Below are 23,151 nucleotides of genomic sequence, written 5' to 3'. Positions count from 1 at the left end.
TTTGTTGGGATTTCACCAGTAGCTCTCCGTTAAAAGCCTTAGCCCACATAATAAAGCAATTTCCTTTGGAAGAAATGCTTGCAATGCACAAGAGGGCAAAGTACCATCAGAAGTTGACCTGTTAATAAGAGAGTGAACTGATAATATGTGTCACAGCTCCAGATTAATTGTCTTAATTCATCTGTATAATTCTTCTTATAGTTTACAAACACGAGAGTCCTTTTAAAGGTGAAGAGAAATAATGGGGAGTAGGACGGGGGCGGGGGGAATAAAGGTTAACAGGAAAACCAGAAAGTCTCCTCACCTCAAGAAGACTCTTATTTTTTTTAAAGACATCCAGACAGCTTGTGGGGCAGCTTTTGTCAATATGATCAGACCTGGGCTACTGATGTGTAGCTGGGATCTAGTTATACAATGGATCAGAGGAATAAAATGTTTCCTGGGCGTTAGACGAGTGATTATTATTTGTGCAAGACTCTGAATTTGAACATCTATTTCCCCATCCCCCAATTTGCAAGGAAGCGTGGATTTAAGCCTCCCCCTGGCCCCATGCCAGGAATCGATTTCTTTGATCCATTTGCAGGAACTGGGTCTCAGCCAACATCCCATATCAATAGACCTAATATAACCCAGTTCTCTTGTGGCCACCAGTGAGACTGCCCCCTGGAGACCTGCCTCAAGATAGACTTCTCAGGCTGGGGAGCTGTTGGGTTTACTGGCGAACTCACTTGTTTACAGTTTCAATCCAGCTCTGTCAATCTCTGGACTCATTAACTTTTCCTCCCTACAGGAAAATATAAGGCCAAAAAAAAAAAAACCACCACCCAAAAAACCACATCACTGCACAACAAATCAGAGACAACGTGGTTGCAACGTATTTGTACAAAAGAAACCAGATCAATAGCAAAGAGAGAAGCAATAGAAAAATACTCCAGGTTAAACTCAAAAAGTCTGGGCTTTGTTACAATCTGGAGCTAAGTCCAGGTTTGGTGGACGCCATCTAGCACTTGAGGATTTTTTCCCCAAATCAGGGAAAATTCAGCAGCCTTCTGCTGTGAGCTGTTCTTTGTGTTTGAGCCCAAAACAGAACTCTGATATTAGTGAATATCCAAAAAAATCCATGTGAACACAAACCCGTGCAGCCTGAAACCATGGGGATTTCCACTACTCTAGAGAAGAGGCACAAGAGACTCAGGAGAAATAGAAACTCAGACAGTCCAAAGGGAGGAGCTGCAAAGAGCCCTTAGAAAAGCATCTGTAGTCCAGGCCAAAAACACATAAACTAAATTAAGGTTGAGACTATCTTGACCTTTAAAGCAACCTAAGCAAAGTGCTTGAGTTTAAAAATCCCCAAGCCCTACATGCTAGAAACTCAAGAACGTCACAGTTAAGATCCAACTTCCAATGCCATCTCTTACTTTGCCCTAAACCCTGCCAACTTACAGGCCAGAAACTCTTCCCTGCTGCCCTACAAAACTGAAGTTTGCCCTGCTGAATGCATGAATTCAAACAGGATGCTCTTTAGTTGTAGAATAGGTTAGCCCACACTGCCCTTCCAGCCTATGCCAGCTATAGCCTCTTCTATATAATGGTAAAGTGTCCAGAGCAGATCCTGGTATCCTTGGGATTCAGACCTTGCACTGAAAAGGGCCACCAAGTTTGTCAGGAGGTGGTGCCCAGGTGATGATGTGCTGCCTTCTGCCAGTGCAACATGCAGGGTTCATAATGAGTGGTCAGAGGAACAGGGAAGACTTCAGGAGTATCTGCCCTTCAGATGACATTGTCATTTATTGACAGACCTGAAAGAATGGAGGGCATGTGGCAATTATGAGCTGTCCAAGGTGATAAGCTGTCAAACAGGCCTACACACATGGCAGCTTCCCTTTCACCTCCCTTGCTTCACAACATCCCTTTGCATATGCAGCCCAAAAATTACATTTGCCATTGTTGTAGCCACATCACATTGCAAACTCTTTTCTGATCTGCTGCCAACTCTCTCCCCTTGGTCTCTCTCGCGTATTCTTCATAGACTGATAGATTCCAAGGCCAGAACGGACCATTACAATAATCTAGTCTGACCTCCTGTATAACACAGGCCATAGAACTTCCCCAAAATAATTCCCAGAGCAGATCTTTTAGAAAAACATCCAGTCTTGATTTTAAAATTGCCAGTGATGGAGAATCCACAATGACCCTTGATAAGTTGTTCCAGTGGTTAATTACTGTCCTGGTTAAAAATGTACACTTATTTCCAGTCTGAATTTGTCTAGCTTCAACTTCCAGCCATTGGATCATATGACGCCCTTCTCTGCTAGATTGAAAAGCCCATTATTAAATATTTTTCCCATGTAGGTACTTATAGACTATAGTCAAGTCACCTCTTATCATTCTTTTTGTTAAACAACAGAGATTGAGCTCCTTGAGTCTATTACTATCATTCTCTTGGCTCTTCTCTGAACCCTCTCCAATTTATCAACATCCTTCCTGAATTGTGATTGCTGCTGGAATATTGTGTCCAGTTCTGGTGTCCGCAACAGTGCCAAATACAGAGGTAAAATAACCTCTCTACTCCTACTCAGTATTCGTCTGCTTATGCATTCAAGGATTGCATTAGCCCTTCTGGCCACAGCGTTGCACTGAGAGTGACTTTTTCAGAGTTTCAGCTTCCCGGGATAGAGTCCCCATCCTGTGAGTAGGGCCTACATACTTTGTTCTTAAAGTATACATTTCCATTTAGCCATGTTAAAATGCATATTGTTTGCTTGCACCCAGCTTACCAAGCGATCCAGATCACTTTGTATCAGTGACGGGTCCTCTTCATAATTTACCACTCCAATTTTTGTGTCTGCAAACTTAATCAGAAGTGATTTTAGGTTCTCCTTCAGGTCATTGATAAAAATGTTAAATAGCATAGAGCCAAGAAGTGATCCCTGTGGGGTCCCACTGGAAACATATCTGCTTGATATGATTCCCCATTTACAATTATGTTTTGAAAACCTGTTAGCCATCTTTTAATCTATTTCATGGGTACCATATTAATTTTATATCGTTCTGGAATTTTGATCAAAATGTCATGTTGTACCAAGTCAAACCCCTTACAGAAGTCTATTATGTAATCACTATTACCTTTATCAACCAAATTTGTAATCTCATAAAAAAAAATCAAGTTAGTGCGAAAGAATCTATTTTCCATAAATCCAAGTGGATTGGCATTAATTATATTCTTGTATCTGGGTTTCTGACTACTTTTTCTCAAGTATAATTACTACACTTTTCTAAGCTGACTCTCATTTTGTTTTTTCTTGCTCATGTTAAATCTCTCTAGGTCTGTTTGGATTATTCCTCTGTCCTCATGAGCATTTTGCAACTCCTCCTAGACTAGCATCATTTGCAAATTTCACGAATGTTGTGGGATTTTTTTGGTTATAAATCTGTTAGACTCTGTTAACATAGCTTTGAAAAGCAACCACAACACCCTGAATTTTATCACTGTATATTAGCCACGTTTTTGCCTGAGAATTTCTTTACTTTCTATTAAGGTTGGAAAAAGTATTTATTTCCGATTTATATGCCTGGACAGACTTTGCTTCTGACTTCAGTGCAGTTTCTGTTTAGTTGGTGGTGCTTATGAGGCTTAAAAGTTTTGCCGCCTTTGCTGGTGGAGCTTAAAATTTCTGCGCTGCTGCAAATGTGCTTCTCAGCTGGGTCACAAGTTGATATCTCATGTGAGTTGAACAGAATTATAGTGGTGGCCTATTTGAGGCTTTACAAAAGTGGTAAATTCCACCAGCATAGCCATAGGCACATGGAAGTTAGATGCTCTTCTGGTATATTGCTTGCAGTGGTTACAAACTTTATGGCAGAGTTTAGGGATTAAAATATCAAGATTTCATACAGTTTAGAATCCAGATCCCATAGTGGGAACCAGTGAAAAGGCCCCTTTTTGACTCTTTGCACTGCCAGAATATCAAGAACAGAGAAAACTCTGCAAGTAGGTAGCAATTCTGACACCCCCACTTCAGAAACACCTGAGAGAATGTTCCTTCCACCAATTCTCCCACCCCCAGAAATGTCTGCAATTTCTTATGGGAAACGGTTCAGTGTTTGTCCTTTTTAATCATGATTTAAATCTTGGTCTTGGAAATCTCGACCACTTTGGGTCAGTTTATACATGACTTGGGAACAAGACCCTGGTGAGAGGCCTGGCCTATAGGTCAGAACTTCCAACAACCAGGTCCTGCTCCCTTACAGGAAGTTGGAGTCTAGTATTAGGCTTGGGTGTGAGATGCCACTGCCTCCTCACTGTTCGTTTGTCCATGTGGTGAAGACTCAGCCACTGGAGAAGTTGAGCAGAATTGTTTCCTGTAGCCTCCAAGCCCCGCCTTCTTGGTACTGTTGGCAGGAGGTGGAGAGTTGGGACCAGATTCTTGGTTCTGCTATGGCCACTTTCTGCTGCTCAGGTAGCAGAGAGTAGCTGGATTCTGGCCAAAAGTAGCCAACGGAAAATCCCTCTGGTGGACAGGAGCTCCCCTCTAACATGAAGCCAGCTATTGTGCCAGCTGTCTCACACTGGCATAGAGTTTGTGCCAGGGGTAGGGATGTGTCTTCATTCCACTGATCCTCCACTGGCCTAAGTAAGAGTGTGTTACTGGAGATTAGAAAATGTTGACCTTTTGCAGGAAGAAGTCTGGTATTCCACAGCTGTGTGTGCGGGGATGGGAATGGGGGTGGGGGAAAAGGGTGACTTCTTACAGACATCACCATGAATAACATGTCAAAAATTGGTATGGGAGCTTTAACTGCACATATCCTGAGTTTTTGCCATTTAGGTATTATTTTTGAACTAAAAAATTCTGTTAAGGGTGTGTTAAAGGGCAGTATTCACTACCTTAATGTTATAGAGAGAATACTTTGCCTTCTGTAGCACTGTCTGTCTAGCAGCCTTTCCAGCTCCTAACATTGCTCTTAAAAGTGTGTTGAGCCATTAGCAATCCAGCCATTTCAGGGAAGAGGGGGAGGATGAAAGGCAGGGGGAAAGCTAGAAGAGAACTGGGAGAACTCCTAACTCCCATTAACCTAACATCACTGCCTAGGAAGATAATGCAACCAATATTAATAGATGGAATCTGTAAGCTTCCAGAGCCCAGTTCTGCCCTCATCTAAACCTGTGCAGCTCCATCCAAAGTCAATGGGATTTGTGCACGCGAGTCTGAGGGCAGGATTGGGGGTATAGAGGCTAACAGCATCATGAGCAATAAACAACAACGGGTTTATGAAACAAGTTCAACAGACAATAGCTGTTCTTGATACAATTAGATAATTAGTGGGCAAAGGCAATACTGTGGATAGACTGTCTGACTTTACTCAGACATTTGACATGGAGCCATGCAAGATCTTATTAGGGAAATTAGATCAAATTGGTTTGGATGCAAATCCTGTGAAATGGATCGCAGACTGGCTGACAAGCTGTAAAGGGGGGGTGAGAGAAGTTCTTGATCATGCTAGGGCTGAAATGTTCAAAAGGTCCCGGAAGAGTATGTGAAAGGCATAAGTTGTTATATTCACAGACAGTCCCCAAGCTGGAAGGTCCTGGAAACAAGTACCAAGCAAGTGAGGAAGCTGTGTTAGAGGGGTTTGGGTAAAATGGATAGAAATTAGAAACATGAGGCTGAAAATGACAGAGGATGCCCTTGCAGCAGGGAGAATCCCCTGTGCTAATGGGAGCAAGGTGGCTAAAGCTGTTATGTTCAAAAAGACCAGGGTGGGTTAGTGCAGAGGTTCTCAACCTTTTTCTTTCTGAGCCCCCCACCCAACATGCTATAAAAACTCCACGTTCAATCTGTGCCACAATAACTGCTGTTCTGCATATAAAAGCCAGGGCCAGTGTTAGGGCAAGCAGGGCAATTGCCTGAGGCCCCATGCCATAGGGGCCCCCATGAACTACATTACTCAGGCATCAGCTTCAGCCCCGGGTGGCGGGGCTCAGGGACCTGGGCTTCAGCCCCATATGGCTTTTTGCCCTGGGCCCCAGCGAGTCTAATGCTGGCCCTGCTTGGCGGACCCCCTGAAACCTGCTCGAGGCCCGCTAGGGGGCTCCGGACCCCTGGTTGAGAACTACTGGGTTAGTGGTTACCAAGTGATAGCAGCCTACAATGTGAGCCAACGGCTAGAAAAGCCAATGCTGTACTGCACGGCCAGGGAAGAGATAGTCCCTCTCCACAAAGCCCTGGCATGATTGCACTTGAAGTTCTGCACGCAAGTCTGGACACCTCGCTACAGGAAAGACAGGCAAATTGGAGAGAATCCAGAGAAGGGCAACAAAGATGCTAACGGGATTAGAGGAAATGACCTATGATTAGGAAAGGTGAAAAGAACGAAACGTTTAGAACCTCTAAGCTTGTTACATGGGCACAGAAATAGTAACGGAGCTTCCTGTGCCAGCTCGGAGGAGAATTGGATCAAGTCTCTCTCCTTTTACATTCCCAATAAGGTAACCGGAGTCAAGCAAATAGCTGCTGTTCACTTTGTGAACTTGCAGGACAGGTGGAAATGTTTTGCAATTATTTCTGCTGTTCAGAATGCTGTCAAGATGTGTTGACTTTCCCAAATTTTGCCTCATTTTGTGCATTTTGCTGCCATCACTTTGAGTCAGCTTAAAAATAACAAACATTCCTGGTCAAAAGGGGGATTTTTTGTTAGGAGTGTTCGTGGAAGGTCAGAATTTGTCAGGCTTTGCTCAGCTTCATGGGAGATGCAGAACAGTGCTAACCCTGGACTGTGATGGGATGCACAAATTGTTCCATAGAGCAAAAAAAAAAAAAAAAAAAAAAAAAAAGCTCAGTAATGAACAAAGAAGTCCTGATTGCCAGTTCTGTTCCTCAATGGAACATGCAGCCTTTTACTCCAGGTCACTGATGCAAATCTGGTCTAGTCAGTAGTCACTAGTCATTACTTATTACCATATATTGGCTTGTCAGTGTCCCACGTGAAATGGATTGGGGAGGCCTCAGTCTAGATCCTAGAGGACTGGTGTCAATATCTCGAAAACCACTATCACAGATAGCACTATCTGGCCTCTATGTGGTCTCAGCACTGAGTCAGAGAACTGAACTGGGCCAGGGAGACTGAGTTCCCCTCACACTCCTCCAGCACAAGAAGGCAGCACATTGATGGGTCAGCATGTAGGGAAGCTCACCCTGCCTCTATTTGTGGCCTGCCTATGCTGGGGATAAACAGAGGCCTTCAGTCTCCAGGTCTGTCAGTCCTTAAAATACACATTTGACTATCAGGGATTATGATTTTGAGAAGTGGCTGCAAACTAGAGTCACCTCTGGGCTGGGTTACGATTGGCCCAGACATGGGCGTTCCTAGATGAAACCTCACTTAAAAGACATTTTTAATAAACGAAGACTCAGTATGGAAATAAAGTAGATGATGTTTCTCAATGTTCCTGAATCTCATCCAGAGAGAGTGTATCTGGATTTTCTTGAACTATTATGGGGGAAGTCACACTAGTACTGTTCTCCCAACAGTCGCAACTCTATTCCTTCTAATAGGGGTTTCCTTTATATTTTTGAAAGTTACCGTTAGACTGTCTGTTGCGGCAGGGTGAGTATGATTCCTAAATGATTCATGTGGAATGTGCTCTTCCCAGGATGGGGTAGCTACCAGCTCAGATACAATATCTGAGTATTCTCCATCTGTTTTGTCAGCCCTTGATGCTGTCTGTCTTCCTTTAGGGGTGTTTGGTGCCTGACCATGGAGTATGCTAGCCTGGTTGTATTTCATTTCTGTGTTTGGCTAATATTCTCCCAGACCCTTAATTTATCAGCTTTCAGTATCCTTTTCCCAAGTCACTGAAGGGTCCAATTTGTATTCCTGGGGGAATTCTGTGTGACTGCGTGTGCGTAGAATTCATGGCCTCCACAGATTTCTTTGCTTCCCTGCAGAAAAACGACTTCTGATGGAGAAGCAAAGGGAAGCTGCAAAAGCGGTCACACATCCCTCCCTGCAGTGCAGGAAGGTCAGTTTGGGTGCCTGGAGCAGCCAGTAGGGACACAAATCACCACCAGGACGGGAGGTCTGGGCAGTCATGCGTTTCAGAGACAGAAATACTCTGTCACTCTCGCTCGCTATTGCGGCATACTCGGCGTGGAGGGGCAGAGCTTTGGGGTGTTTCTGGGGAGGTAGGCATGTCCCTCTCAGGCAGAGCAGAATGTAGCAGCTTTCCTGGTTAGTGAATTATTCCCATTATTCTTAGTGAATTCCCCAGGAGTATAAAACTGGTGTAAAAATTTTAAGGCTTCTTTACATTGCCAGAGTGGTCTAAAGGAGCCTTATTGTAAAGGACAGTGTGGCCTCATAAATACTTATGGTGCTTTAGTGATTAGAACTGGTCTAAATTTTTGGACTGAAAAAATTTCCTATCAAAATGTGCTCCATGAACTGTTTGCTACTGACCTTTCTGGAGATGGTCAGTAGTCAATCGCTTGCTCTTCAGTTCCTATGATGTAACTCTGAGCATATGGCTGCATACATTTGTTGACTAATAATTAGAAGTAAAGGGTCAATACTAGCTATTAGAGGGGATTTGTGGGATTTCCTCCAATGCTCCCCACTCCCATTCTTCATCCATTGGATTGTAGTTTAAATAAATTACCAAAATAATTGAAACCAGAGTGATTATACTGTGTTATTTTAACAAATAAAATATGCAGAATTTTGCAGACTTTTAAAATATTGTGCACAGAATTTTAAATTTTTTGGTGCAGAATTTTAAATTTTTTGGTGGAGAATTCCCCCAGCAGTAACTTTGCCTTCCTTTGTCTCCCCTTCCCCTTGAGCATGTGAATTACAGTCTTCTTAAAAGAAAGAGGCTGGGATTCTAATTCACCTGTTTGAATTTGGGAATGTGGCTCACATCCCAGTCTGATCTTTTTCGTAATCCCCAACATAGTGTGGGGGCCTTGCCTATATGCACAGCATGAGTCCCTCCATCCGGTGTTGTGACACAGCTTGTTCTCACCTATGAGCTCCTTTGGGCAATAAAAGGCAATCAACATTGTTTTTTGGTGTCTCTGCCTTCCGTTGTGACCCTAACCCACCTTTCAGAAGTGGTGTGCCGAGTCCTCATTTATTCACTCTAATTTAAGATTTCACGTGCCAGTGATATATTTTAATGTTTTTAGAAGGTCTCTTTCTATAAGTCTATAATATATAACCAAACTATTGTTGTATGTAAAGTAAATAAGGTTTTTAAAATGTTTAAGAAGCTTCATTTAAAATTAAATTAAAATGCAGAGCCCCCCGGACTGGTGGCCTGGGCAGTGTGAGTGCCACTGAAAATCATGTCGCATGCCGCCTTCGGTGTGGTCAGATAGAGTGAAGCCGGCAGCTTTCAGTAGTGTGACCACAGCTTTCGTCTTTAATATAGAGATGTGGCCATGGAGGCTAGAGGTGGGTCTCAATGTGAAAAGCTGTATTTTGACCAAAACAGACAGGCAGCTTTGCATGCTGAGATCTGTGGTTGCTGTAGCTGCCCCTCTCTACTAAAGATGAATGCAGCTGCAGTCAGCTACATGTTTGCAAACTGTTGGTGGACCTTAGTCCATTGTAGCCCTCTGCTGGGCGAAACTTGGGTTGTCCTTAACTTTTCAGATCTCATCTCTGAGTGGGACCAATAGTTGGGCTCCTCTTTAATAACCCTGGCACAGAGGAGCCCATCAGGCCAGGGATGGGAGATGCCTGCCCACACTCTTGAGGCCAGAAGTCTCAATAGGTAACAGAGTTGTTGGCAGATCTAGTTGTGGGGAGGTACAAGATCAAACATACTGGGCTAAACAGAGAGTAGAGGGGGGGGGAATTAGGAGAGACTTGGTTAGAATGAGGTTATGAGGATACAGGATCATAAAGCTGCGGCATCTCTAGTGTGTAGCAGCACATACACATTGGAATAAGTGCTCACCTACTCATGCATACTCTAATTTTGGTACATGAGAGAAGCTCTGTCCTGTCGTCTCTGATGGGTTTGCCCTTCTGACGGCACGATGGTGGTACATTTACCAGGTACATGGACTGAAATTAAAAACAGAATGATAAAATACCTAGATGATTAGGGCATGGCAACCAAAAATCAGTAGAGCTTCCACGAAGGAAAATCATGCGTCACCGATCAATTAGAATTCTTTGGGCATGTCAACAAATTAGTGCATACAGGACAACCAATTGCTATCATTTATTTGGATTTTCAAAAAGTATTTGACAAATTCCTTCACAAGAGGGGAAACTCAGTAGTCCTGGGGTGAGACGTTAAGTACTAGTATGGATTAAAAAGTATCTAAGAGGCAGAAAACAAAGGGTAGGAATAACTGATTAATTTTCAACATGGCAAAGGAAGGTTAACAGTGGGGTGCCCGAAGGTTCATACTTGGGTTGTTAAATGTGGAGAGCAGTGAGTTGGCAAAATTTGCAGATAACACAAAGTTAGTTATTTAGATTATTCAAGATCAGAGAAGACTGTGATGAACTCCAGAGGGTCCTAACAAAGCTGGGTAAATGGGTAGCACAATGGCACATGAAATTAATTATTGACAAATGTAGGATGATGTACGTTGGAAGGAATCATTCAATTTTTCATACACGTTGATGGATGTAGGCATAGATCTTGCTGGGCATGAGTAAACTTGCACATAGCTTGATTTTGAGTGTAAGGTTAAACTGTAAACAAGGGAGTGACAGGCTATGTGCCGGAGATGGCATTTTTGGGCTATTTGAAATAAGTGGGAACACCCTGAACTGATCAGCTTGAAAGGTAAATAAGGTGAAGGACATAAAGTAATTGGTCCTTACACGATTTGCGTGATGGCCAAACCAATCAGATGAAGAAATATGGATGTTAGTAGCTAGGAAAAATATATATAAATTGTGTAGTGTGTGACATGATTTGGAATTGTTGTATCACTCTGTTTCTAAACCCCTGTGTCTGGCCCTGGCCAGTGTGAGCATAGGGTACAAGCCTAAGTGATGAGGGGACTTGAACTGAGTTTTTGGGTCTCAGAGAACTGAATGAAGTGTTCTGCCAGAACTGGACGAGGTGTTCTGGATAAGTTGAGTGGAAAAGGTCTCAGAGGGAATCCCAACAATGGGTTCTAAATTAACTGTAATAACTCAGAAAAAAGACTTAAGCATCATTGTGGACGGGGGGGGGGGGAGGGATAGCTCAGTGGTTTGAGCATTGGCCTGCTAAACCCAGGGTTGTGAGTTCAATCCTTGAGGGGGCCACCTGGGGATCTGGGGCAAAATCAGTACTTGGTCCTGCTAGTGAAGGCAGGGGGCTGGACTTGATGACCTTTCAAGGTCCCTTCCAGTTCTAGAAGATAGGATATCTCCATTAACTCAATGAAAGTCTCTGCTCAGTATGTTTAAAAAAACCTAAACAATGGTAGAAGGTATAATAAATGGGATGAAAAATAACACTGAAAATATTATAATGTCTGTAAATGAATTTTAGATTCATCCTTACCTAGAATGCTGGGCTACACCTTCAGCTGGAGAATTAATTTCAATGTAGTTATGCTGATTTACATCAGCTGAGAATCTGGATCATTGAATTCAGTTCTGGTCACCCTCTCGAAAAACAAATATAGCAGAAATGGAGGAGGTTCAGAGATGGCTAATGAGACCTTTGAAAGGCCTGGAAAGACTTCTGTATGAAGAAAGATTGAAAAGATAGTGAGGAGATGAATTAGTGGGGAAATGACAAAGGTACACCAAGTAATGAATGACATAAAGAAGGTAGATCGGGCACTCCTCTTCACCCTCTCATAACACAAGAATAAAGGGTCTTTTAGTGAAATTGAAAGGCAGCAAATTTAATACTGATACAAGGAAATAATTTTTCACAAAGTGCACAATTAACCTGTGGAACTCACTGCCACAAGACATCATTGAGGCCAACAGTTTAGTGAGATTCAAAAAAAGATCAGATGTGTGTATTGCTAACGAAAATATCGATAGTTACTATAGATGAGGTTGTTTTGTTTGTTTGTTTCTAAAAAACCCTTAACAGTTGGGAAGGAATATAAACCTTTCTGCTTCAAGGAATAAGGCAATCCCTAACTGATGACAGTTTGGGCTAAACTTTGGCAATGGACAGATTAGTCCAGAAATGCCCACTTCAGGGTTTCTCACACTCTCCTCTGATGCATCTGGTACTGGCCCCTGTAAGAGACAGGACCCTGGACTAGATGGAGCACTAGTCTCATCTTGTATGGCAATTCCTGTGCAGCTTTCTCTCAGCAAAAAGTCCCTGTCATTAAACTGAGGAGAGATGAGGAAGTTGGAGGAGGCTTTTACAAACTGTTCTGTCGGCTTCTGAAGCCTCTCTTCTAGAGAGGATTCCCAAGTGTTTAAGAAAAAAAGAAAAAGGTGAAAAAGAAAACAGTGGGCATAATAACCGATTTTACTTTAGTGCAAGGGAATTTACAAACAGAAGGAGTCCTCTCTTGTTCATGTCCTAGTATGGAATCTGCTAGTAAACTCTGTTTGTCTGGAGCAGTGGCCGGGAATCCCTGATTGAGGGATCCTGCACCTCGCCTGACACCACTAAAGACCTGCTCAGTTCATGATCTTCACCTGTCCTCCATGGTAGTGAACTCCTGCTCTGGATAGATTATGACCAGCTGGCACTGCTAACAACATAGCCGCTTCAACAGATTGTTCACTGAAATTTGGGACTGTCTGAAAAGGTGACCTACAAAAATTACCATGATACTTACCCATTGCTCAGGTTGGTGGAGAGTAGGGTGGCAGCTCTTAACAAATTGGACTGACGTCCTTTAGGAAGTCAAAGGGAGTGGGTTGAACTGGACCAAAGGTGGGAATGGGATGGACTTTGTGGTGACTGCACCCTGTCTGATATTTCTGTGGACTGATAAGTTTCTGTGCTCTCTTCCTACAGGCTGCTTGGCAGAATGTCCACAGAGGAGCGGCATCTCACCTCTAGCTGCGGATCCTTCATTAAGACTGAGCCGTCCAGCCCATCTTCTGGCATTGATGCCATCAGCCATCATAGTCCCAGCGGCTCCTCTGACGCTAGTGGTGGCTACGGCATTGCCATGGGTGGCCACCCGAACGGCCTGGACTCGCCACCCATGTTCAACGGTGCAGGGATTGGTGGCGGATCCTGCCGTAAGCGCTACGACGACTGTGCCAGCGCTATCATGGAGGACTCGCCCACCAAGTGCGAGTACATGCTCAATGCCATCCCCAAGAGGCTGTGCCTGGTGTGCGGGGACATTGCGTCTGGCTACCACTATGGCGTGGCCTCCTGCGAGGCATGCAAAGCCTTCTTCAAAAGAACAATTCAAGGTACAGTGTGGTGGGAGAGGGAGCTCACACATCCATGGGGGGCTGGGTTCCTGTGGTTGCAGAAGCTCTTGTACTCCTATGGCACTTTAAAGGAGAGAAGGAAAAACAACAAAAACACATATAATCTATCCTGTGCTCCCCAGCACAGCTCTGCCAAGCCTCCTCCACTCCTCCCCCACTCCCACCCCTGGATGTGAACCAAAGCCCTTATACTTTGTGAGTCTGGGAAGCTTTGCTAGGTTCCCAGCTGACAACAGCATCATCACATGTGGCAAAGCTGTTTTCAAACTGTTGCTGCAGGAAATGTAATTCCAGGGAGTTCTCCAGTTTTGCAGTGAAGAGACAGCACCCCTCCCCGCTCCTGGAGTTACCCACTGATTTGTAGCTGGCAGGGGGGATAGGGTTTACTCTGGGAGGGTATTTGTTTGGCACAGGCTCATCTGGAGAGCAGAATCCCTGCCTGCTGAAGGCATCAGGATAGGGCTGGGGCCTTGTTAGTAATGACATACACCTTGCAGGGAAAACAGTGCTCCAGGAAAAGACATTTTCACACAAACCTGTCAATCCTGTTTGCATCCGTTCTGAAGCACTGTAAGCCTCATGGAGATGCTGTATAGTGCACGCAGATATGGAGACACGCTGATGCCCTTCCCTTCTCAGCAGCACAGCACATGGTTCTAAAGATTTAGATGGAGATTTTCAGACGCCTCGGGGGGTTGGACACCCCGATTTCTGTTTAGTCTCAGTCAGTTGCAAATTCCTTAAGTGGTTTTGAAAATTTCAGCCTCGACATTTCAGCGTAAACAGCAACGCATGCACCACAATCCCCAAATGTGTGCATGCATGGACACAGACACAAACATATGGCCAGATATACCTGCATGTGCACACATATGTAAACCTATTACATACCATGCACACACACACAAAGGTACGCAGAAGAATTGTACATACCTGCAAGACCAGTGGTGCATACCAACAATGGCACATGTGTATACAGGTACACAGATGTACCATGCAAATATAGACAAATAAACACACACTTACAGGCAGGCTGCCATAAACACAGATACTTGCAGGTCCATTCATACACATGCACTAGTATAAGCACACATGCATAGACATACTGTGCATACATTCCCCCCTCTCTCCAGTTGAAAAGATGGACAGCATCATTCACCCTGCAATGGAAAGTGTATTGAATTAACCCCAAAGACACCTTTGACTCTGATTAAATTAATTTAAATATGTATGTGGGAAGTACACATTTTTTATTTGTACTCAGTGAGTGGTTCCCTCATACCTGATCACACCCCATTGCTGGGGATGCTGGAATCAGGACTAGACAGAGCAGTGCAAGGAACAATCCTCCATGGGTCTCTGTGGATAGACTATTTCTGTCTCTGATCTCCCTGATTCCAGGCATCTCTCCTTACTGTTACATTCCCTGGAAATTAACACTCTCCATTGCCCCAGACTGACATGGTCCATTTCCCTCTGCCTGGCTTGTCCTCTCTCATTACACCATATAGAAAACATGTACCACTATGGAACGCCCAGATGTTCATATGCAATATTTCTGTGGCTTGTCATTGCAGAGTTTTTCATGGGTTGAACATGAACTTTTACATCCACTCTCGCCTAGCAGCGCTGAGTGTTGTCCCTCTGTTGATCCATTCTTGGTATTACAGTTCTGAACATTTGGGCAACCAACGCTAAAGGAGGGACTCTGGGGGGAGGGCGTACCAGGGGATCTTTGTCTGGAAAGAGAGTAAAAGGTTAACTCTCTAGGGGAACAACACTGGGGAATCTCTGTAGCAGAAGAGAAGGCAGTCTTTACCTTACCCTAGTAAACTACCAGCCAAAATAGATCAGGAGAGATGGGGAAAGACCAGCAGCTGTGGAGAGTTTAGAAAGAATGAGAGAAAGTGAAGGGGAAGGAGACAGAGTAATCAGAGACTCCACCAGCCTGTGTAAGTTGTCAGCTGATTTCATCCTACAGCATAGAGACACCCCCTGAGTGCAGCAGCCTTGTTGGCTGTTCCCTAATTGTAACATGTAACAGATGGGGAGAAAGAATAAGTGGGGATTTCTCTCACCCTGTCATCAGCCCTTCTCAGGCAGCTTCACGTCCCTCTCTCTATTGGCTGGCCTGGTAGTTAGGGCACAAAAATGCTCTTCCTCATCTGAGCTGCAGAGCTCGGTCTGATGCAGTTGAGACTGAGGCTTTTATTCCATCGTGGAGATGAGGGGCAGAAGCAGAGAAGGGGATCAGATAGGAAGCGGGGCCTGCTTGGGAGCTAGGACAATATGCAGATCGCAGGATCAAAGAAGGCTTTGCTGTAGGACATGTTGAGCAAAAGGAGAATGAGCTCTCAAGTGTGACAGGGGGCAGTAGGAGGGAAGAGACAGAGGCTCTCTATATATCAGTAGCAACAGCCAACAGGCTTCCAAAAGCCTTATTCATCCTGCAGGTTTATTTCATTCACTAGATTTGATAACAAATGAGAGAATTTAAATCACCACCCAGGCTTCTTAATATACATGTGCGCGTGTGTCTGTGTGCACCCATGTGATGTATTTGTGATGTGTGTTTTGGTCTAACCTATTACATTGCCTGCTAGCACAGGTCATCTTTTTTGTGGCTGTGATGTCAGAGAGAGGTGCTGTCTGATAGTTCAAGCACAGAATTGGGACTGGGGACGCGGCTAGCACGGTGATGTGCATGGTATAAGACTCTAGGTAGACAGATACTGCAGGTAGATTCTGTACTCAGTTCTGACACTGACACCCTTATGGCCTTGGACAAATCACTTCACCTCTCTGTGATTTAGTTTCCCAATCTGCAAAATCAATGACTTCATTACAAGCATTTCTAACCTGTCTGCTTTACACACTTTACATGGGGAGCTAAAGTAGCAACATGCTACTGTGCTGTTTGTTCTCTGCATGGTGCTACATCCTGATTTCTGTGAACAGTGAGACCAAGTGCAGAATGTGGCCTCTGATTGCAAAGCGGAGCCTCATGCTGAGAGCACATGTCACTGATGCTCCCTACCTGCACTGACTCCCTGTTGATTTCATAGTGGAGTTGAAAGCTGCAGACCCCTAAATGGTTTGGGACTGGATTACTTGTCATATCTTCTCTCCCTATATGATACTGCCATAGCTGTGATCAAACAAGATGCCCAAGCTGAAGATCCTTTGATTTAAAGGACTGGTAGAATGTTTTCTGTGAAAGCCCATCAGCTTTGGCGCTTGCTTCCTTCTCCTAAACACATTGCAAAGTCCATTTCTTTCAGGCTCGGGAGGAATAGGAGGGACAAACTGGTTGCTATGTGGCGATCATGAGAGCTGGTCAGGAATTTTCCAGCTAATGATTTTTCCAACAGAAAATGCACTTTCCACTGAAAACAAAATGGTGGGAAAATTTTGTTTTTTCTGGAAATTTTTGATTTTATTTTCCACTGGGTAAAATCTAAATGAGATCTTTCATTTGAGGTAACAAAATATTAAACTGAACTTCCCAATCAGTATATTGCCATATAGGAGTTGTAGTTCAGGCCCCCATCCTCTCATGTGAGTTGGGCTCTACATGTCCGGTAATGCAATGCAGATTTCCCTCTGGCTGAGTGCGGTGCATCATGGGAGTAACATGACTGTGGGTGCACTGTGGGAGATGTAGTCCAGCCACATAACCTGGCACATAAGGGGAGAATGGGGGTATTAGGCTCCCAGGCTACAGCTTGCATGACGCAGTGTGCCAGTGTTAGAATATGCAATTTATTATTGATCAGATTCAAAGTCTTTTGGGTAAGTTCAATAAACTGAAATGAAACATTTTGATTTTGCGAATGTTGAAACATTTTGTTTTGATATTTCACAACTGGAATTTTTCAGAATTTCCATTCTGCAAAAATGTTGACTTTTTCATCCTGGTTAAATGAAATTCTTGGTTAACCAAAGTGCTATTGCACAGAATCTGCTTTCTCAAAATCTCATTGTCCCAAAGGTTACACCCACGCACACTTTGGTGCTTGCCAAAAATTTCAAAAATAGGCTCTAACGTTGGGCTCCTGAATCCATATTTAGACACCTAAATAAATGGCAGCTGGGAACTGTAAAGTGCTCACCAGTTTTGAAAAAGAGGTCACAGAAATATGAATTTTGGAGCCTAATTTCAGGCACCTATTTTTGAAAATCATAGTCACAGCGTATGTTCCCCTCAGACACACAAACACTCACCTCACTTGAATATGGCTGAAGGGATTTCCCTCATATTTTCACAAAATATTTGCACTTGGGCTGGGAGCAGAATATAAAGTTTCAATCCAAACAAGGAATGTATCTGTAAATGATGCATGTGTAAAAGCAGTGGGTTAGCATGGAATCAACTCTGCAAACTGTTACTTACACATAGTATCAGCGTTAATGTAAATCTGCGTGAGTTACTGGGAAAGAGAGCACTGCTGAATGAGAGCTTTACTGGTACAGGGTGCTGCTGTATCATTTCCAGGTTCTTTTTGTGGTGGACAACCTTGATTGGTCCTGCTTTGAGCAGGAGGTTGGACTAGATGACCTCCTGAGGTCCCTTCCAACCCTGGTATTCTATGATTCTGTGATCCAAGTGAACAAGTTCAGGAACCAAACTGGAACCCGAGATAAAAAGTAACTAAGTAAAACACTGATGGAAACTGGAATGACAGTGTCATCTGACTTGGTTACTTGTTGAATAGTCCAGTTTTCTTCCCACCGAACTGTCCAAATTTTGGGAAATCTGGGAGTGTAGCCTGTATGGCTTTGTGCAGTCCTGATCATAAAGAGCTGCTAAAGTGTAGATGCAGTATTCTGCATATGAAGTGTTGCCCTTCGATTGAACAAAATAATTTGTCTGCTAAAGTAATCTCTTATATTTAGGCCATTTTGAAGCTATTTCTGATTAAAGAAAGAAAATGAGAGGAAACTTCTCTAATGTTATGAGAAACGGAATAAAGGAAGAACAAGCATTGTGATCCGAAATGGACGTGAGACCAATCCTGATGGGAAATCCTGCTTCCCACTTCCCATGCTCTAGGGGACCAAGGAGTGGCATCATGCCACCCTAGCGAGTCTATGGCAGAGCCAGAACTGAACCAAAGAGTCCTGCTCTAATCACTAAACAACACTGCCTCTCCTGCCTTTTAGTTTCATAAGTAATTTCTGATGTAAATAACATGCAGATCTGTTTGGATCAGAGGTAAATACTGTTCTAAAGTGAGGAAAGCCCCTGTAATGAGAGACTCTTCAGAACACAGTTTCTTGGGAGCTTAGGTTAACCCATCTTCTACTCTTCCCTTCTGGCTCATATAATATTAAACACACACGGGGCGCACACAGTCACCACAAATTCAAACACATGCAGATACAGACTCACATGCAGGAACAAACACGCACCCCTGCAGCTGCTCATTGACACGCACAGCCTCCTCCGCTGGCTGTCGCAGAGAATCAAGTTCTTTTAGTCTTTCTTCCCCAGAGCACCCAGTCTGTGGTGACTGAGCTGGCAGCGTGACCGCAAGCCAGCGGGAGGCTGCCGGAATTCCGATGAGTTAATCTCATCACTTTATCACAGGGCACTTACAGAAATTACAAGCCAGCGTGAGCAGCTCAGTTGTGCTGGCAGCCAGCCGCAGGACCCATAAAAGAAATTGAGAGGAAAAAAAAAAAGTCCAAGAACTTTGCTAAAGTTTTGAAGACAGTAGCTTTTCTTGGATGAGTTTTGCTTGGCTAACGCTGACTGTGTCTTTCTCTCCTCTGTGGTGTCCTCCTCGCTTCCCCCCAAAATGAAGAGCCATTTTAGGCAAAGGTATCTTCCCTGCACTTTGTCCTGTTTACAGCAGAGAACACATTTGGGCCAAGTGACATCTGGTGTAATTCCACAGAAGTAAATGGAGTTTTACACTGGGGTGAACTGGCATGAAAGAGACATATTGAGTCTGATTCTCCAGGGGCTTGCATGCTTGCACCTGTGCAAAGTGGATATAAAATGCTGTCCTGGCTTAATACTTTGCAATGGTGTAAATTATGATGCAAGGTGTGCGGCAGGGAAGAAAGGGGCACAGAAGCATGGATAGAATTAAAAGAGAAGCCAGGAAATGAAGGATCCGCTATGCAAGGGACTACTGCATTCCCATCCTTAAGGGTCGGTCTGAGAGATGAGCACCCTCCTTTTGCCCTGCGGTGGCTGTTGTACTGACTGTAGGGAGCCACTGGCTCTTGCATACAGACTGTACATTTACAAACTAGTAGTACTCCCTCTGACAGTGTCAGAGCTTTCTCGGGGTATCTTCATGGGACAATCCCAGTTTCTTATATGACAATTGGCTCCTCAAATTGGGGGTGATGTGAAGCGGTGGAATCTTTCCCTTAACCTTAACCTTTGCCTTAATCTATCTGTGATGACCTTGAGCTGCAATGTGATGAGCCCTGGCCATCCACTGATGCAAAGTTTTGATGTAAGGACTCACAAACTTCATAGCAGCATAGTGCAGTGTTGCTGCCTCATGAGGTGACTGCTGAAATCCCATAACACTATGGTCCTGTGGGCCTTTTAGCAGGAGGTGGGGCCTCATTTGGGAGGGCTGGGGTTTTGCTTGTGAAAGAGAGGCTTGGAAACAGGAAGACAGGAAACCCCCTGAAAGAATGAATCTGCCACGTTCTTCTCCTTTGGGGTGTTACTGCTCCATCTCCTCACACATGGGACACAGCGGCTGTGCAGCCCTGAGGGCAGGGACTCTGCACTCTCCGGTCTGTGGCTTACTGGATGTACAGGAAAAGAAGTGGGAGTTCATTTATTACCTTGGGACCAAGCCTGAATCTCAATTTCCAGCTTTCAGAGATTTGATACTTAGCTGGCTATTGAAATTCAGGTGCTGTACAATGCTGAGGTATAGACTGAATGGAAGTGGCTTGTGCAGCTCTCTCCATTTCCGCACAGCGTCTGTGTCTCGGATCCAACTGTGTGATGGCAGTGCCGCAAACACGCAGACGGGCGATGGCTGAGAATTTAACAGTGATGCTGGAGATCACTGTCAGGGTGCAGGGCTTACAAGACAAGAATCTGAAGGTGAAAGCTCTACATACTGCATGCAGACATCAAGTCTTTGTACCTTTGGGGCTTACAGTGTTCCTGGCCCCATGTCACCAGTGTGGGGCTGAAATTCTCCCACATAACATTGTGAGATAAACAGCTGGTGAATCCTTCAGTTTGAATTTCCCTTCCGTGCCCATTTTTAGCCCTCTTCAACTCAGATTTTCAATGGGCTTTACATGGGGTTGGTTTAACTAAACTTCACCCCTCACCCCAGACCCATACAATAGGTGGGTATTAGAGCATCCCCACTACTACACAAGTCCACTGCAAAACCAGAAACAGAACCCAGGAGTCCTAACTCCCAGACTTCTGCTCCAACCCCACTAAATCAAACTCTCCCTCCCTGATGTGGTTATAGAATCCAGGAGTCCTGACTCCCTCTTTCCTCTGCTCTAACACTAAATGAGTACTCCTTCCCAGGGCTACCAATGGAACCCAGGAGTCCTAAATCTCAATTTCCACTCTAGCCCACCAGAACAAACTCCCCCCACAAAACTGAGTATAGAATCTGAGAGTCCTGACGCAAAGCTGCCTGCCTTCCTTAAATACATTATTGTTGTTGATGTATCACTATCAAGATTGCTTAGATTTCCAACCCCTTCTCTTCACCCCTTATACTAAACAATGCTGACCAGAAGTATCTTCTGAAGAATGGTTGGCAGGAGGTGAGACAGCCCCGTTTGTTACTGTCTTTAACAGTAGGGTTAAAAAAATTGTTCTGCAATGCTGTGACCTGGCATTACGACACTTACATCCTCATGTCAGGTCATTGTACCCGCATCTGAGATTGTGTTCTTGCTTCATGATAGTGTGCTATGTGGCCAGAAATAAATTTGGGATGCTTTCTTTGCCCCTGGGTCTTGCAAGTGGTGAACCAGACCCCTGGCAGCTGGAGGGGGAGGTGACCTAAAAGAGGACCGTGAGAGGTGCACCTGGAAACACGGGGGCTCTGTGTGCTGAGCTCAGGGGCTAGAGGTAGGAACAGATGGGGTCACTATCCCTTAAATGCAGTAGGAAGTCTCCATCCCTCTTTGGAGCAGAGTCCTCAGGAGAGGTCCCTGTTTATAACAAAACCAGGTTCTGTTTTCATTAAGAAACCAGAGTCTTTGGCCAGGTTTGCTGAGGGCCATGCACCTTTTGCCAAGTCCAGTGTCCAAGTTTCAGGAGATATGCATTCAGTTTATAGTTTCCAGGGGAAAACATGGGAAATGTTTCTCCTTGTGATTTTGACCAAAACCAGGAAAAAAATCAGTATTTTTGGATGAATTTGACTTTGTGTTTGGGGTTCATTTGAACTCCAAATAAATTCAAAGACAAGATCAGAAGACATCAGTGGCACATCAAGTGAAACCAGAAAGGTTTGCATTATCCTTCCCTTAACCAAACCCGGGGTATTCCACAGGAATGTCCTACTCCAGACCGAGCACTTCCCTGCCCCTGCTATCCCATTGTAATGTGCCAGATCATAAGCCCTTAGAGTCAGAGTGTGTGAGACAGTGAAGAAAAAAGTCCCTTCTCCAGCTCCCTGCTCCCCAGAAACAAAAGGTGGGAAAGATCAGCAAGAGTCCCAAAGCCCTGAAGGAAACACAATAATCACAATGAGCAGGGGGTTGGACTAGGTGACCTCCTGCGGTCCCTTCCAACCCTGATATTCTATGATTCTATGATCACAGGAAAGGCTGAGACTAGGGCAGCAAATGGAACACTCCCCATGGGTTGGCTTCTGGGGCACGTTATAACAGTAAGGGATATGTGCCAATAATAATGCCAGGTGCATTGATTAGACTGGTAAGCCAGTGCATCTAAGAGACGCTACATGGCTGAAGGCCCAGCACCCCCCAGCTGGGCTTCTACTCTAATTCCACCTCCAAGTATGGCTTTTTATTTAATGTTTTCATTTTGCTTTTCTAACAAAGGAGCCCAGCCTGTGTGGTTACCCCAAACATTTTCACAGATGGAGTCGTCATCAACCAGTCACAGTCCCCTAGTGTGTGAGTGAGTGAATGAATGAATGAATGAATGAATGGACAGCACGCATGTGGGTGGTGCAGGGGGCATAATGGGTATTATCCAGTGCAGGCAGGAGGCATTGTAATCTGGCCATGATAGTGAATCCTGCTGTTAGAGGGAACAAGGCCTCTTGAGTGACCTTCTCTGCGTTTGATTGCAGGGAACATTGAATACAGCTGCCCAGCCACCAATGAGTGTGAGATCACGAAACGGAGGCGCAAGTCCTGTCAGGCCTGTCGCTTCATGAAATGCCTCAAAGTGGGGATGCTGAAAGAAGGTAAGAGAACGGGTACCGGGGTCTCGGGACCTCTCACTGCCTCTGAACCTGGGCCAGGCCTTGTAGCAGCCTCCAGACTGACTGCACGGGGGCCTCCCTGGCTTTCCCAAGGTGCAGCCATTACAAAGAACTCAGGAAGGACAACGATCTGTTTCTGCTAAGTGGGAAGATGTGGCTCTTTGAGGGCTTGTTTCAGGGCATGTCTACGCTTACCTCAGGAGCGATCGATCCAGCGGGGGTCGATACATCGTGTCTAGTGAAGATGCGATAAATGGACCGCCGAGCGCTCTCCCGTTGAGTCTGGTACTCCACTGGAGTGAGAGGCGCAGGCAGAGTTCATGGGGGAGTGTCAGCAGTTGGCCTG

At 44.6% G+C, this 23,151-nt stretch overlaps 1 protein-coding gene and 2 long non-coding RNA genes across 6 annotated transcripts in view; 1 reads left to right on the top strand and 2 right to left on the bottom strand.

Annotated features, from left to right (window-relative positions):
- The window catches only part of LOC117876367, a 19,175-nt gene extending 6,069 nt beyond the window's left edge, over positions 1-13,106 (bottom strand). Inside the window, exons 1-3 of one of the 2 annotated variants that reach the window (XR_004645476.1) lie at positions 12,998-13,106; positions 11,522-11,704; positions 9,965-10,074 (exon numbers count right to left, since the gene is read on the bottom strand). This is a non-coding gene — a long non-coding RNA (uncharacterized LOC117876367). Of the gene's footprint in view, positions 1-9,964; positions 10,075-11,521; positions 11,705-12,776; positions 12,972-12,997 lie in introns of those variants that run through there. The other variant, XR_004645477.1, reaches the window with a different exon arrangement.
- ESRRB (estrogen related receptor beta) overlaps positions 1-23,151 on the top strand; it is a 162,546-nt gene that overhangs the window by 99,394 nt on the left and 40,001 nt on the right. For both annotated transcript variants that reach the window (XM_034768471.1, XM_034768469.1), the window contains exons 2-3: positions 12,959-13,368; positions 22,671-22,787. In XM_034768471.1, the coding sequence (XP_034624362.1) occupies positions 12,959-13,368; positions 22,671-22,787 (527 nt within the window). The remainder of the gene's footprint in view (positions 1-12,958; positions 13,369-22,670; positions 22,788-23,151) is intronic.
- LOC117876366 lies at positions 13,311-23,151 on the bottom strand. Of its 2 annotated transcripts, XR_004645475.1 has the most exons (5): positions 23,001-23,151; positions 17,614-17,716; positions 14,496-14,549; positions 13,926-14,045; positions 13,311-13,452 (listed from the first exon to the last, which is right to left on the bottom strand). It is a non-coding gene; the product is annotated as an uncharacterized LOC117876366 (long non-coding RNA). The 2 variants fall into 2 exon arrangements; XR_004645474.1 differs by lacking the exon at positions 14,496-14,549.

Source organism: Trachemys scripta, chromosome 4 (assembly GCF_013100865.1).
Source record: "Trachemys scripta elegans isolate TJP31775 chromosome 4, CAS_Tse_1.0, whole genome shotgun sequence".
In the NCBI taxonomy this organism is placed as follows: Eukaryota; Metazoa; Chordata; order Testudines; family Emydidae; genus Trachemys; species Trachemys scripta.
Note: the sequence above shows the minus strand (reverse complement) of the source record. Positions and strands in the feature narration are given on the sequence as shown.